At 40.3% G+C, this 15243-nt stretch overlaps 1 protein-coding gene across 2 annotated transcripts in view; it reads left to right on the plus strand.

Moving 5' to 3' along the window:
- The window catches only part of PHKA2 (phosphorylase kinase regulatory subunit alpha 2), a 44667-nt gene that overhangs the window by 24282 nt on the left and 5142 nt on the right, over positions 1–15243 (plus strand). For both annotated transcript variants that reach the window (XM_086879977.1, XM_086879976.1), the window contains exons 19-30: positions 367–540; positions 1684–1772; positions 2863–2996; positions 4467–4623; positions 6050–6129; positions 6361–6439; positions 6563–6692; positions 7246–7347; positions 7950–8068; positions 11902–12069; positions 13589–13642; positions 15012–15212. In XM_086879977.1, coding sequence (XP_086736103.1) covers positions 367–540; positions 1684–1772; positions 2863–2996; positions 4467–4623; positions 6050–6129; positions 6361–6439; positions 6563–6692; positions 7246–7347; positions 7950–8068; positions 11902–12069; positions 13589–13642; positions 15012–15212 — 1487 coding nt within the window. The remainder of the gene's footprint in view (positions 1–366; positions 541–1683; positions 1773–2862; positions 2997–4466; positions 4624–6049; positions 6130–6360; positions 6440–6562; positions 6693–7245; positions 7348–7949; positions 8069–11901; positions 12070–13588; positions 13643–15011; positions 15213–15243) is intronic.

A 15243-nucleotide genomic window follows, 5' to 3' on the forward strand; every position in this document is an offset into this window, starting at 1 on the left:
GACTGTGAGGAGTCATGGACAAGAGCTTGTGTGGAAGAGTCTTAGAATCATACAAGTTGGAAGAGACTTTTACAGTCATCAAGTCCAGCTGTGTTGTATGATCTACCAGCAAGATAAAACCCCTTTTGAGTCCTTTCAAAGGCAAAGCTAGCTTCTAAATCTGTTTTCAGTGTCAAAAACAGATTTTTTGTTTTAATTTTTTTTTTTTGCTTAAAAATCTCTTCCCTATACTATTCTTGCATATTTGACTGCCCTTATAAATAAGTAAGAATATAGTGGTGTGTTTGAATAAAAAAGTGATGATGATAAAATAGTGATTTTTACCTTAAAGAAATATTTCTCTTTTTTTAATGTATGTTACACTAGATAGCCAGGATGAGCTGGATCAGTATATAAATGATGTCCTGCAGAGCACAGCACTGAAGTCATACCTGCCTCCAACTTCAAAGACAACAAGTCAGCCACCTGTGTTCAGTGCAAACCATTCCACAGAAGAGATACTGTCAATAATGGCCAAGACAAAGGGCTTGGAAGTTCCAGGTATTTCTTTGTATTGTTTATTTAGTGATAATAATTAAAAAACCTAGTTTTGCTGCTACAAGGGGTAAGTTCAAGTATTTCAAAGTTATACCTTTTTGACATACTTGTGCTGCTGGTTCTTTCTGTATAGAGAAGAAATGAGAATTTCCTTAAGAATGACTGAAGCTGCTGCTGTCATGTTCCCACAGTATCCTGTATCATGGTGTATACGTGCATGTAAAATCTGCAATGAAATGTAACATTTAATCAAAGTTAGTGTTATGAAACTTGCTACAGCTTCTTAGTTGGATAGAATTTTAGAACCCAAAACAGTTAATTAATTGCTTTGACTTTGTTTGTATGAAGGCTGACAAAATGTACTTTTTTATTTTAATTAAGTTGCTGTGAAATTAAATGTTTCAATACAAGAAGAGCATAAATATTCACATGTACTTTCTAAATTTGTAAGAACAAATGGAGTATAGAGAGAACACAGTCTTTCTAATTATGCTACATTTCTGATAGTCTGATTGGAAAATATACACCAAAATAAGACTTTGGCTGGATTTCTAAACGGATTCCAACATATGCAGTGTTTTATATGTAGATATGTAGTATTCAATGCCCTGGTCAATGGAAGACTTCCCTTAACTTCAGTGTAAATTAATAAATTCCAAGCTTTTTTGTTAGTCTTTTCATGTGCCACATCATCTGATCCTCCATTGAATTTAGCATATGAAGTTGACAGAGCATTAACCTGCATTTAGCATTATAATTTTAATTATGAAATCTTACCAGTTAGGCCAATTTCTCCACTCATTTCCTGTTGAAACGTTTAAAATACCTGGCAGGGTCAGGTCATTGGGCTGCAGGATTTCATGGGCCAAATAAGAGGTATCAGTTGAGCATGTAGCCCCTGAGCCTTTGACATGCTGATCTCAGAAATTCTCCAAGCAGCTCTGCATGGAGATAAGGTTTAGAACATGAGCTTGTCTCAGAGTTCCATGCACAGCATCTCAGAAGCACTGCCTCTGTATTTTGACTCTTGGAGGTATTTCTGTTGTTTTTACCTAGTCAAACTACTTCATGTAGTATTTCTGATTTTCATGTTACTGAAACAGACTTTTTTTTTTTTCTTTCTGTTCTGGTGACTTTGCCTTCCAGCTATGTCTATGTCTCTTCCCACTAAAGTTCTGAACACACACCGAAAGTCTCTGAATCTTGTTGATAATCCTCATTTCTTTGAGACAAAGGTAAGGTGTGGGAATTTTTATGTTGTTGTGGTTTTAGGAAGCAATGCTGCAGCCTTTCCTCATGTTTTCCTTCCAAACCCTATGCCAGGTCTCATTTTTCTTCACAGACATGCCATTCTGTCCAAAGGCATTCCCTTATTTTGGAAATTATTTTTTTGACTGGATGAAGATTTTTTAGTCAAATAGACACTATAAAGTGGAAAGGTTTAATTGCATGTGCAAAACAGAAAAGAACATTATAGTTGCTTTATTTTTAAAAGCCAAAAGTTAAGTCATTGTCTTTGGTTTTAGCTGAACACGAGGGGAAGAACAGGATGTTCACAGCCTTTAGAGATGTTTTCCAATAAATGCTACTTATAGTAACATCTGGGCAAAAGGAAATGTGTGAGTGTCCTTAAGGCACCAGCCAAATCCCACCTCAAGGCATGAAGATGGGGTTGTGCTGGGAACTTGTTTTGTCTTGGTATATGTGACCAGCTGCTGAGAACAACTAAAAGAGTTTGTATACAGCCTCCTGAAGGATTTTGCTCTGCACAAGGCTGTGTTTGTGGAAATGGTATTCTAGGATTATATAAATTGATGAACAGCTTGTTAAACAAAATTTTTTTTCATCCAAGAACTCATCATAGGATTAAATTATCTGATTAGTTATCATTTTACTTTCAAAAGCTTGGAAAATTTATAATGGCAATATTTGCATTCATAAAGCACCACTTACATACAGTTTAGAGATGGAACTCAAAAAGCTCTAAATTATTTACGTGAAAAGAAGGATATATCTCTCTGCTTTTCTCTTTACAAGTAACATGAGATGACAGGGAAAGCATGCAGATAATTCAATTTCTTTGTTTTGTCAAAAAATAAATACATACAGGGTTCCATTCTGGAGGTTGTATTTCTTGGGATTAGTCTCCTTTCTGAGCCTGCAATACCCTGGCAAGAGCTAGCTGATGTGTCTGTATTTCAAGTGCAGAGCTTTGTTGCAAGTCTGTTGAGATTTTTTTAATGGGAAATTTGAAGTTACAGAAAGTTACAGATCTACTATTTACGAAGTCATGTCTTTTGATTTTTCATCCATCTTTGTTACCAGGACTGTGAAAATGTTTTGCGCTTACCTAAAGATGCTCATGGTGATTTGGATTGCAGGAAGCTTGTTGATCAGCTGAAGGAATGTCCAACACTCCATGATCAAGCAGATATCTTGTATATCTTGCATATACTCAAGTAAGTTGTCTGAGTATGAACTTCAGCATCTTTAAGTTTGGTCACAGCTATCTGATTATTCTTGTGCAAAAGGTTCCACTTTTCAGGTTGTGTTTTGAGGGGACAGTAGATATATTTTGTGCTTTAACAAACACATTTTCAGTTAGTTTGATAACAGGAATTATTTGTATACAAAAGAAGACTTGTGCAAATTTTACAGTTGATTGGCACACAGCTGCAAGTACATAAAGTCTCCAGGGTTCACAAATTATATGCACAAATCCTTTCCATGAATGAGAACACACCCTGCTGTATTTGTATCGCTCCATTTAAAGTTCACAAAGATTTGGTGTGATCAAGAATGAAAGTGGAGGGAAAATTCATCTTGTAATTTTCTAACTAAAAGAGAAATGCAATTTTAATGAGTGTTCACTATTTTTCCTCTAATCCCTTTGCATATTTAAGTATACAACTGGTTAAAATTTGGTACTTTTTAAAACATTCTTGGAAGCAGTCTGAACCCATCTGCTGGGATTAGTAAACACCTGCTATTTAAATTGGTTTGATGGGAACAAAATGCAATTACAAACAACTGAATCATCTTCTGCAGTGTGTTTATTGAGCTCTTTTTTATTCCTGTGCAGGACAATACTGCTGGAACCTGTCAGGCAGTTAGCTTTTGGTGCAAAGACAAGTATGTGTTAATCACAGATGGTCTTCCCTACTGCTACAAAGACTGCATTTTTGTTTATTTTAGTCTGTCTCCTGTGAGAACCTCTTCTTTGATCTTCTTGACTTCCCAAGCAAAATGTTAAGCATCCTCTTTAAAGAGTAAAGGAAATCCTATAAAAAATATGTTTTGTTGTTTAACTCCATCTAACACCATTAATTTTACCAAGAGAGACTTTGTTGGTCAGGCAGATGGACCTCTGGTGGTCTCTGTCAGCAGGATTTGAAAACTCATTCTGTGACACTTCAAAACATTACCAAAGAGAACCATAATGCAGTGAATTTCAAAACCAGGAGAGGAACAGAAATCTCCTTTGCTTTTTTTCAGTAATGGCATAAGCAACACAGAAGTTTAATTAATAGCTAAGAAAGAGGAAAGGCAAAAAAATTGCCCTGAAAAATGGGTGTAGTCTTCAACAGGCAGAAGATACTGTTGAATTCTGCTCTGAAAAATCACCACATGGAATGTTCCTCTAACAAAGTGTCCATGTAAATGCTCAATTTAAAGTCTAGTGGGAAATCCTTCAGGTGGTTCCTTTTAAAGTTGCTGACTCACAGCTGAGTGAGTGCTGAGATTAGTGTGAAGGTTCCTGGTATCAAGAGGATTTTGTCCACATATAATCAGTCTGTGGTGAAGACACAGATATCCCATTTTGGTATTTAATTCTGTCACCAACGTGAGCAAGGCTGTCAAAATCTACCTCTGTGGTAAAGTTTAGGATCTTGCCTGATGACAATTACTTCCTGTTCGTTTCGTGGCAGAGGTGCTGACTGGGACACAGAGCTGGATGGACAGTATGGTGTCACTGTTCACTGCCTCCTCAATGAGCTCTACAGAAAGGCAGGCCTTCATCAGGAATGGGGCTTAATCCGTTACATTTCTGGCATCCTCAAAAAGAGAGTTGAAGTCCTGGCTGAGGTATGAAATACAAATAATCCTGGTTCAGCTTCCTGCCTGGGAACAGAGATAAAATTATCAGTTTGCTGTTGGGGTTTGTGCTTGTCCTTCTTCTAGTTTTACTTTACAACATACATAATGCAGCATTTTTAATCAAGTATTGGTGGTTTTTCTGATCTAGAGTCTTACTACATCTTTGTTTTTCGTCTGTACTGCAAACTGTGCTAATGTTGGCATGGACTGAGAATGTCACACTAAATAGTTGTGAAGGCTTCATCTCTATTAGTTGGAGAAGCTTAATTGTGTGCTTTGAAAGCTGCAGTTGTCACTCACTGGTAATTGTGTATTGCTGTTGTGATGGTATGAAAACTTTGGGAACACTGCTATGTCAGGGTGCTAGTGATGACACAAAAACATGTCCTGCCCATTTCCATCCCCTTGGACAGTCTGCCTTGTGAATGGATGTTTGGAACCATTAAATATCTATAACTATTAAGTGGTAACAAGAAAAACCCACTGCTAAGAGTACATATATGGTTTTGATCATTACGAAAAGGTTTCCTCTCAAGTATTCTAAAAGTAGTTGTTTAATTTTCTAGTAATTCCCAGCATATTTCTGAGAGCTCTTTCTGTAATTCCTGGCCATTTTCAAGGCTCTTTGTCACATCTAGGATGCCTTATTTTAGTGGCAGTCCTGTCTGTGAGGAGCAGTTCATGGTAATCACTGTGCATGGTACTTCATTAAGCACAGCATTTTCTCCCTTCTCAAGACACAATGGATGAGCAGTATGGACATGCTCACAAAAAGCCATGTATGTTGAGAAGATATTGACAAAGAATTGGGGAGAAGAATAGAGAGGATCTGTTTTCTTCCATGTTAAGGGAGTGAAAATAGATTCTTCAAAATCAGAGGAACACTGCTCTGTGATGTTTTTTGATTCAGGACAGGTAAACTGGTAAACAGAACACCCCCTTTTAAAGGAGATCAAAATATAATTTCAAAATGTATCAGGAATGCGATGCAGTATGCTAGGTGTTTGTTTCAGGGGATATATTAGTATACAGGATTTTTTAAACTAATGCTGCCAAACTTCTCATTGATTAAAAATACTGTGTTAAATAAAGAACAAAAGTTTATCATATGATAAAGGATGAAAGCCTTTATTGATCTGCCAACCCCAAAAGAGTTCTAATCTCATCATTATGCTGCTGATTTCACTGAGCAGGGAAACAGGCCACTTTCATCAGGGGCAAACTCATCGCCCTGTTGACCTCAGGAGATTTTTGGAAACTATTTAACAGCATTCTGCTGGATTTGTATGTCTGGTAATAAATAGAAATGCATTTAAAAATTGCTAAAAAAATTGAATTAATTTAATTTGGTGAATTAAAAGCCATATCACTTCCGCATGACTCAGAGAAAGTCTTTTTTGTGCACTTATGATAGGCATGCACAGACCTTCTGTCACACCACAAGCAACTTACAGTGGGCCTGCCACCAGAACCCCGTGAAAAAATCATTACCACGTAAGTTGGAGCTCTGCCTCAGGCACAGACTGCCCTTCACCTTCCTACTGGTACCATTCTGCTGCTATTATATTCTTTTAAACCTTACTCCTTGTCCTCAAAAGGATTTGCAGCCACCCAGGTAGAATTGTAGGCACCTTTGTCCTGGGTGATTTGATCCCAGTGCTTGTTGAAGAATTTTAATAGCTGATTGTGCTGAGTCACTGCTACCTGTGGTTTGTCTTCTTGCAGCCCACTGCCACCTGAGGAGCTCACAGATCTCATTTATGAAGCTAGTGGCCAAGACATCAGTATTGCGGTCCTGACACAGGTATGCAGTCTGTACAAAAAGACTTCTTGGACTGTGCCCAGTGGTGTGCCAGTGTTTGCTCTGAGACTGGGGAAGCCATGAAGACCCACTCTGATGGGTGCCTTTATGGATTTGTCCTTACAGGAGATAATTATGTACTTGGCAATGTACGTCCGGTCACAGCCCAGTCTTTTTGTGGAGATGCTCAGGCTCCGCATTGGTCTGATAATCCAGGTGATGGCCACTGAGCTGGCACGAAGTCTGAAATGCTCAGGTAGGAAGCAGTTGTACTGTAAGAGTACTTATGGTACATTTTTTGCTTCACCCTTCATGTTTGATCTTCTCATTTATGTATGTTCAATCCTTCTATTAAACTCTTAGTTCATATGTGCAGTTACCTGCACACCTTGAAAATCACTTTTTCTTGACTTAATCAAAAATTTCTCTTCCCCCAGCACCCACTTACTCAAAGAATAATTTAGATCCACATGTCATCTGTTCTAGGGAGATGACTGTAATACCTTTCCAAGTGGTCTTGTTCTATAAGGGAGCATCTGCTTTCTCATCATAAGCTTCAGTGAAATTTTGCACAAGCTATGACATAATAAAGATTCACGCAAACAGTGTTATTTCGATGGAGTGTTTGTTTTTTAGTCCTGAAATACACTTTCTTTGAAATGTGACTATGTATTATTTCTTTAAAGGAAGGGCTAGCCAAAGAGTTAAATGTGATTTGACTTCATTCACAATTTTGTTAGTTGGCTTTATAGCTTGTTGTATTCTCAGTGGCATTTGTCATTTTGTTTTGTTTTATTTTGTTTAACTAGGTGAAGAAGCTTCAGAGAGCTTGATGAATCTAAGCCCCTTTGATATGAAAAGTCTTTTACATCATATCCTCAGTGGGAAAGAGTTTGGAGTGGAAAGGAGCTGTAAGTTAATCACTTTTATATATTAAGTTAGGTTGTCTTATAAGTGGCGATCTCTTTTTCTGCATGTAGAAGAAAGGTATAGGTAATGTATTAATCATGGGTGACCAGTAAGGTGTATGTCTGTGTGAAATAAACGAAACACATATCCTGGAAGCTATCCTGCACTGAAATACAATTGTATCAAGTTTTCAGTAATATGAAGGCAAACTTTTAAAATGAGGAAATTTTATGGAACCAGAACAAAAGCCATTAAAAGGTCATGTCTAACCTGCCTTCAAGAAGCATGTCTTTGATGCCCACACATTTCTGACCTTCACATCAGCTGTCTCCTGGGTTCCTCTGTAGACCCTCAGAGACTCGTTGCAATTCTGACTAAATTTACAATTGCTCACTGTCTTGGAAAATCAGTTTCTGATATCCAAGACAGATTTATGTCCCTTACTTGATACAATCAGGTTTGAACTCTTGATACGATTCTGCAAAAGGATGCTGTCACCAAGAGCATTGCACATTTCTAAAATGATTTGTGTTTAACTTCTTAGATACAAATTAAACTATTTTTCTACCCCTGGAATGTTAAAAATGTCTATTTGCTTCTTTAGTGCGACCTGTAGATTCTTCATCATCCAGCCCTGCAATATCTATTCATGAGATGGGACATTCTGGAGCAACCAAAACAGAAAGAAGTGGTATTACTAAATTGAAGAGTGAGATGAAGCAGGTGAGGGTTTCTGCCAATGCTCATCAGAAAGTACAGCTGTTCTGGAACTGTTTTATGTTAGGTTCTATTCTTGCTAAATAACAGAAATTTCCAAAGTTGCTTTGATTTTAAAAATGATCACTAAATAGAAGGCATTTAAGGGATGTTTCTTCCAGAAATGTTCTTCCTCTTTTGTTCTTGTTTTACATGCTCAGTGTAGAAGAATTTGACTACAAACTGTAATGCAGTCATGGCGCACACTGTAAAAACAGCTCTTCTATCATGTTTAGCTACAGAAAAGTCAGATGTACAAAGAGAAGCTAGAGAAGCTTTTATGCAGTGTTCATTCTTGTTCTTGGCCCAAGTTGCAAAATAGGACCCCATGCCTTTTGGAAAAGATACATGTATGTAGAAAAGGAATCTTCTTTGTTTTCTTCCGGTTCTGTTTCTTCAGGAATAGAGGATGATTGCTGCTAGTTTTTTTATATATATATTCAAGTTCAATACTTTATACTTCAACTGAGTATATGGAGAGATCACAGAAAACACAAACAAAATACTCTGAATGAATGTGACTGATGGTTTCGTTATGAGTGGTTTGATTTCTGTTTTGTGTCTCTATTAGTAATTTTCTTTTGCTTTGAATAAATAGGAAGGTAGTGGTCAAATAAAATACATTTGTCAGAATGGTTCTGTTTTTCCTCATGGATTATTCAAACTGGAGAGAGAAAGCTCTAAGAGACCTTTTTGCAGCCTTGCAATATATAAAGGAGGCTTAAAGGAAAGATGAAGTGGTGCTTTTTGCCAAGGCCTGTAGTACAGGATAAGGGGCAACAATTTTAAACTGAGAGGGTGGGTTTAGATACAAGGACACCTTTTCACAGTAAAGGGGGAGAGGCAGTGGAACAGGTTTCCCAGTGAAGTTGTGGATGCCCTGTCCCTGCAAATGTGTATGGTCAGATTGGATGGGGCTTTGAGACAGCCCCGTGAAATATTTGATGTTTTCCTTTGATGGATGAAACAGATTGAATAAGTCTTCAAAAAGGAATGGCATTTTTACATGGTCTTATCATGAAGCATTTGCTCGTGGCAGTAAAGATCACTTAATGATTTTTCATGGGACATGGTCAGGCAGGGAAGCAGAGAGCTGTGAGGAACACACGATGTTTCCTGTGAGACCTGGTTGCTGTGTTTGAGCAGTGCTGCTGCTGGAGCATCATTGTGGATGAGGGGGAGGCTGTGAAGGTGCTGCCAACTGTGCTGCACTGGCCCTGAGGTGGCCTTGGAGGTCAGTCTGAGCAGGGCTCCCAGTCAAATGGAGGTGTCTGGGTTCGGGGCCTTTCCAGGAAGGAGGAGGGACAAGGCACTAGATGGCAGCATTATTTTGTTTGAAATACAGAGGTGGGCCTGAGCTTCAATACTTGGACCTCTATTGACATTAGAAACATAGTTCCTTTGTTGCTTTCACATTCCACAGAAACTTGGTATTTTGCATGGAGGAGGAGTTGGCTGGGCTTATTTTTGTACCACCCCCCACTTTGCCTTTCCTGCTGCTTCCTGCCACATCTCACTGCATTCTCTGAATAATTGACTAGCAGCTAGTGTTGACTAGCAGCTAATATAATGACATTTTGGCAAGGGGTTGGGTGGGGTGGTGCAGGATACACTTTGTTGTAACAAGGAATATTTCAAGTACTTGTAGTAACATCTCTGGACTTGTTCAGCAACTGCAGCTCCGTCTATTGTGGCTATTCTTGAGTCAGAACCATTAACACTGAATGTGATGGCATGGATTGGGGTGGACAGTTAAAGAAAAGAGCTTAAAGTCTGAGGTTCTGCATCTACATTTCAGCAAAAAATTTGCCTTTAAGCTTTTTGTTTAGTGCTCCCCATCCAGTTGGCAGCCTGCTGTCTCTCCAGCAAGATGATTTTCTCATGCAAAGAGAAGCTGGTGGCATTACAACAAATGGGAAATGGAAGTAGGGAGCTTGGTTTTTATCTCAGCCCTGAGTCACAGGGAAGCTTTTGCTTGCATCTTAAACTGGTGGTTTGTGCTGGCCATGCTGGGAGCATTATGGATGGCATGGGCTGCCAAACAGGGTCCTGGCATGGCGGGCTCTGCCTCATGGCGACCCTGGGAATCAGCAGCAGATGCCCTGGTATCAGCTGAAGTGCAGCTCTGCAAGAGGCCAGGCGTTGCTGCAGTTTTTCCCTGAGTACCAAGGTTATTCTGTATTTCTTGTCTTTGCACCTAAGTGTTACCTAACCTTGTCTGTGTTCTGTTCCCCTGACTGTCTGATGCTGGTGTCTGGTCTTGTTTCGTAGCTCTTTCATGAGGGGCACTCCATGTCCAGCAGCATGTTTGCTTCCACAGTAAAACACCATCTGTAGCTCTGCACCTGCTCTTCACCCTGCCTGTGTTTGTGTGCAAGAGTCTTGGCCCTAGACACTTCCTCTGTCTTCTCCTGCCTAAAACCCACCTCTTTATCTTGTCTCCATTGGTAACCAATTCTCATTAGTAATGTTCTAATTGAACATTACCAATGTCTAATTGACTCTTGAGTCTTGCATTTGGATCCACTTAGTTCTTCTGAAGCTTAAGCACTTGTAGCAGATAAAGTATTATAGCAGATTTAGCTACTTGATAGTGGATTGTTACAGGTGTCTTCAGCATGTAAAAGTAATGTAGTGTGGATAAATGCTGACAGCCTCTGGACAGTGAGGAATCCAGAATAGTTTCAAGTTGCTGAGATAGGGGTTGTGTAGGAATCTTCAAGAAGTTCAAGGCAGAGAACTCTAGCACTTCTTAAGCTCTCATTGTCTACGTCTTCAGAATTACTGTCAATGGCACACCTCCCAAATGCCCTAAAAACACAGCTACAGAGCAGGAAGTTCTGTCTGTCATGGTCAGTTTGCAGTGGAAAGGAAAAGCAAACATTGGAACATCAAAGGAACACCATGTGTGTCTCATGGGCACTAGTAGCAGTGGAAGTAGACTGTTTGCTGGGGTTTTTTTTTGGCTACATAGAGTCTATGAGCCTGCGCTTTCCAAACATGCAGTTTGCAGTCATTTTCCTCCTTCCCATTACATTGCTCAGGTGGCTTCTTACTTGGAGATAAGGGGATCTAAGATAGCACTTTCAGCCATGTCCTTTCTGGGGTGAAAATAACAGGTATCAAAAAGGAAGGAGAACACAGTCTCTGGGAGTGCAAGGAATGGGCAAACTGTGTGTGTGTAAATCACAACAGGCATTTGGTGGTATTGCCCCAACTTTGAAAATGATTTGCTGCCTAATTTAGTGTCCAGACCTGGTAGAGTAAAATAATAGAGCAACAAGGGTAATAAAGGAAACAAGACTAACACTTACAGAGGCAGGCATGATGATTTCATGGCTTCATTAGGTCAATTTTTAATCTACTTACTTTAATGGAATGAGAGCCTCTCTTTCTGGACTTATGAATCTTTGATACTTTCACAACACTGAGCCCCATGTCCAAGTGAATCGGACCTACCTGCAGGTCCCCCCACCCTGCACACCAGTGACACTGCCCTGGAAGCAACTCATGCTTGTTAAAATAGTCAGGTGTTGCATTAAACCAAGCAGTGAAGTTCACTGGGTAATGCCACGTTGAAGTGCTTGCCTGTTTTGTTGAGAAATGATGGAAGTACTTGAGAAAGGAAGCTTGTTGCCTCTCTTGATGGGAATCAAGAATCAATCGCACCTCATGATCCTGTTTGACACCAAGACCTGTATTTTTTCCCTGGTTCTGAGGTATATAACAGAGATGTATTGGACAGAAGTGGCGCTTGGGGTGGCAGAAAGCAACTAACCAAAGCTTTAATGTCCTTACAGAGGGGCAGTACTCCATCATCTCCCATCAGTTCTTCTCCAACTGGCTCCAGTGGAGATATGAGCTGGGGTGACAGAAAAGGACAGTGGCTGCGCAGAAGGAGGCTTGATGGTGCTATTAACAGAGTTCCTGTTGGCTTTTATGAGAAAGTGTGGAAAATCCTTCAGAAGGTAAGCTGACTACTGTGGAGGAAGCAAGGAAGCTGTAACTCATGGAGGTGGTGGTTCAGGAGTGGCATCTTGCCAGGAGTGGAAGTTGATCAACAGGTGGAAACCAGTGTCACTGGTAAAAGGGTGTCTCTTGAACATAAAAGGGCTCCATTAACACAAGTTCGTGTGTTTCTTTGAAAATGTGTTTTTCTCTGAAGCCACCAATGCTGAATTTTGGCTGAATGATTCTCTTCCACCATTCCCTGTTGTGCGTTCCCTGGCCTAATGCACATTGGCAGTGCACCTAAAGGGCACTGCAGTGCAATGCAGTTCTGTGCTTCAGGTCAGAAAGGCTATGAGAAATGAAGTAGGAAACTGCTCTAACTCTTCCAGAATGTATTGAGACCTCTTGCTGGCTCTTCCAAGCTGTATGGCATTCTTAACCTTTTTTGTTCGTTAGTTTGGTTTTAAATGAAAAGTAAGTCTTTTCCAGCATTTTGGATATCAGGGGTATAGAAATGTAAAAAAAAAAAACCCCAAAAATAGCAACTCTCCAGGAAGGAGAGAGGAATTGCAAATTTTAATTTTTTCAAAGTGATTATGCACCTGTTTTTCTGCTTTGCTGGATGCAGGCCAGCATTTGCCACCTTGCAGCACTGAGCTGTTCATGCTTGCTTAGTTGGGAAAAGAGTGCATCACCACTTCAGGCTGGTTTGTCCTTCTAAAATCCCTTACACTGAAGCTGTTACTGTTGATGTCAGCCAAGACAAATCATATATGACCTCTTGGCTATTTACTAATAGGATCTTCCAGCAGAGTGAGCAATATCTCTGACCTAATGTAATGGCTGGGAGTAATTGTATGTTTTTTCTGGCTGTTAAAATGAATTGTGCTTGTCTTCAATATTTCATTCTTAAAATCTCTTTGGACTAATCATAAAATCTGTCTCCTCTTCTTGGTGTGTTTCTATTCTGAACCTCACATACCTAGATATGTCACTCCTTAACCTGCCTTTTCACCACTTAGGTTTTGTTACTGTTTTCTTTATACCACTTGTTATTTCTCTCCCCCAGTGGTTGACGTCCTGAGGTGTGGTGTCCTGGATCTGAAACACATAACTAAATGTTGTTCTAGCGACAATGGAAAAAGATTCTTGCTTTTGTGGTCTGTTGTCTTGCTTTTGTGTTACCTTTTATTTCCAAATCCCTTCCAGCAGAATGCTCCCATCGATTTGTTTCCCTCTTTTTTGTGCCTTTGCTGTAGTGGCTCCTGAAGTGATCTGCTTCGTTAGCTGGGCTAGAGCACAGCATGCTCTGGTGTGTCATGTCAGGCTATTTCTAATCTTTGCCAGTTACGTAATAACTTCTTCAGGAAGGATAAAATAATTTTTGAACAGGGCTCTTTTTGTGTCATTTGGGGGTTTTTGCTTTGGTTTTTTTTTTTTTCCTAACTGGAAGTTGTTACATACTGGCTTAGAACAGAGAACCCTCAGATTGACTTGCAAGAACTGTAATTTCTGTTCACTCTTGAAATGTTTCAGTGCCATGGTCTGTCCATTGATGGGTATGTCCTTCCTTCTTCAACCACCAGAGAGGTACAGTAAAATGCCTGTGATTTTCTAGCCACATGTCAGAATATTTGGTTTGACAGTGTAAGGTGCAGCAGAGCCTCTGTTACAGAGCCATGGTTTTACTTTTAGAACATCTGGACCTTCCCCCAGCACCTCTGCCAGCTTCCCTGGCTCTGTGCAGGTGAATTCTTGCCAGGCAGGCCTGGGAGGAGGCTTGTGACAGGTTTCCCCATTGCTGAGCCTGCCTTCTGTGCACTCTCACTGTCCCCCTGTGCCCACTGGGAGGCTCCAGAGAGGGTGGATGTCAGCAGCCCTTTGGGGGGAAGGTGAGGCAGCACAGACTTGTTGGAATAAAGCAAACACATTGCTTGCCACTTAATTTTTTTAATATGCTGCAAGAGCAGGTAGTATATTTTGGCTTTACAGTCTCAAAAGTAAATGCCAATTAAGGATGATTGTTTCTAACCAGAGCTTTGGGTCTTTAAATCCATATTTTACAGCATTTTTTTCTTAGCTGGATACTGTCTTTAGGTGCTCCAGCAAATTTTGAATTCACATCTATAAAACAAACTCTTGTGAGCAGTAATCCATCAATGCAAGAGTGGTGCTTGTGTGCCCAAGACTGTTTTCCTGACTGTTTCCCCCAGATTTGTCTCTGGCTTCCTTCTTTTCTGAGGAACTGTGGTAACAGCTGAAGAGAGGAGCTGGAATTTTCTGCCAAATTTAAATGTTGGGGTTTGTGGCTTTTTTTTTTCAGAAAGGAGAGCTTTATCTATCCCTATTGTGTAGATAAAGAGACTTATATTTTTATCTTGGCAGACCTGGACAGTACCTAATTTTGCTGTTTAAAGCAATTGAATTAAATAAGCACAAGCTTCCTAAGGCAGGATAACATCCACAGAGCTATGCCAGTGCAAATTAAGTTGCTCTGCAAATAGAATAGTGATATACCTGCATGGCAAAGCTCAGGGGTTATTTAAAAATCACCCCTCTAAGCAGGTGGTTGTTTCAAAAACTCCGCAGTAGGTTTGGCTTTGCAACTCACCTGCAATGCCAGAAAGAAACGTACAACGCAGAGTGCAAGATCACAGCCTGAGGAGCAAAGAGTTAATGTGCCAGCTAAGCATCAGCAGCACTGTGTGTAAGTGAGATGTGTGTGTGATGGGTTGCAGGGCTGGAGCAGGCTTCTGGACGTTGTGTAACTGTTTGCAGAATCAGGTCTAGCAACACGAAAACTTTCTGTAAGTGCTAAAGCTGCACAAACATTTTGTTCGCTTCAGTCAGTCTGCCCCCATGTGCAGAGAGGAGCATATGTTTCAGTGCTTGCAGGATGTGAGGAGCTAGTCTTTTGGATTTGTCAGTTTGTCTTTCCATTTCCACTCAAACTTGCCAGATGACCCCGTGCGAAATCAAGTTTGCAGTGCACGTGGAGTCGGTGCTGAACCACATCCCGCAGCCCGAGTACAGGCAGCTCCTGGTGGAAGCTATTCTCGTCCTGACGTTCCTCTCCGACATCGAGGTGAACAGCATCGGGGGCATCATCCACGTGGACAGAATCGTGCACATGGCCAATGACCTGTTTCTGCAGGAGCTGGTGAGCTCAAAGGGCAGTGGGGGGAAGCTTC

Source organism: Cyanistes caeruleus, chromosome 3 (genome assembly GCF_971803275.1).
Source record: "Cyanistes caeruleus chromosome 3, bCyaCae1.hap1.1, whole genome shotgun sequence".
Taxonomy (NCBI): Eukaryota; Metazoa; Chordata; class Aves; order Passeriformes; family Paridae; genus Cyanistes; species Cyanistes caeruleus.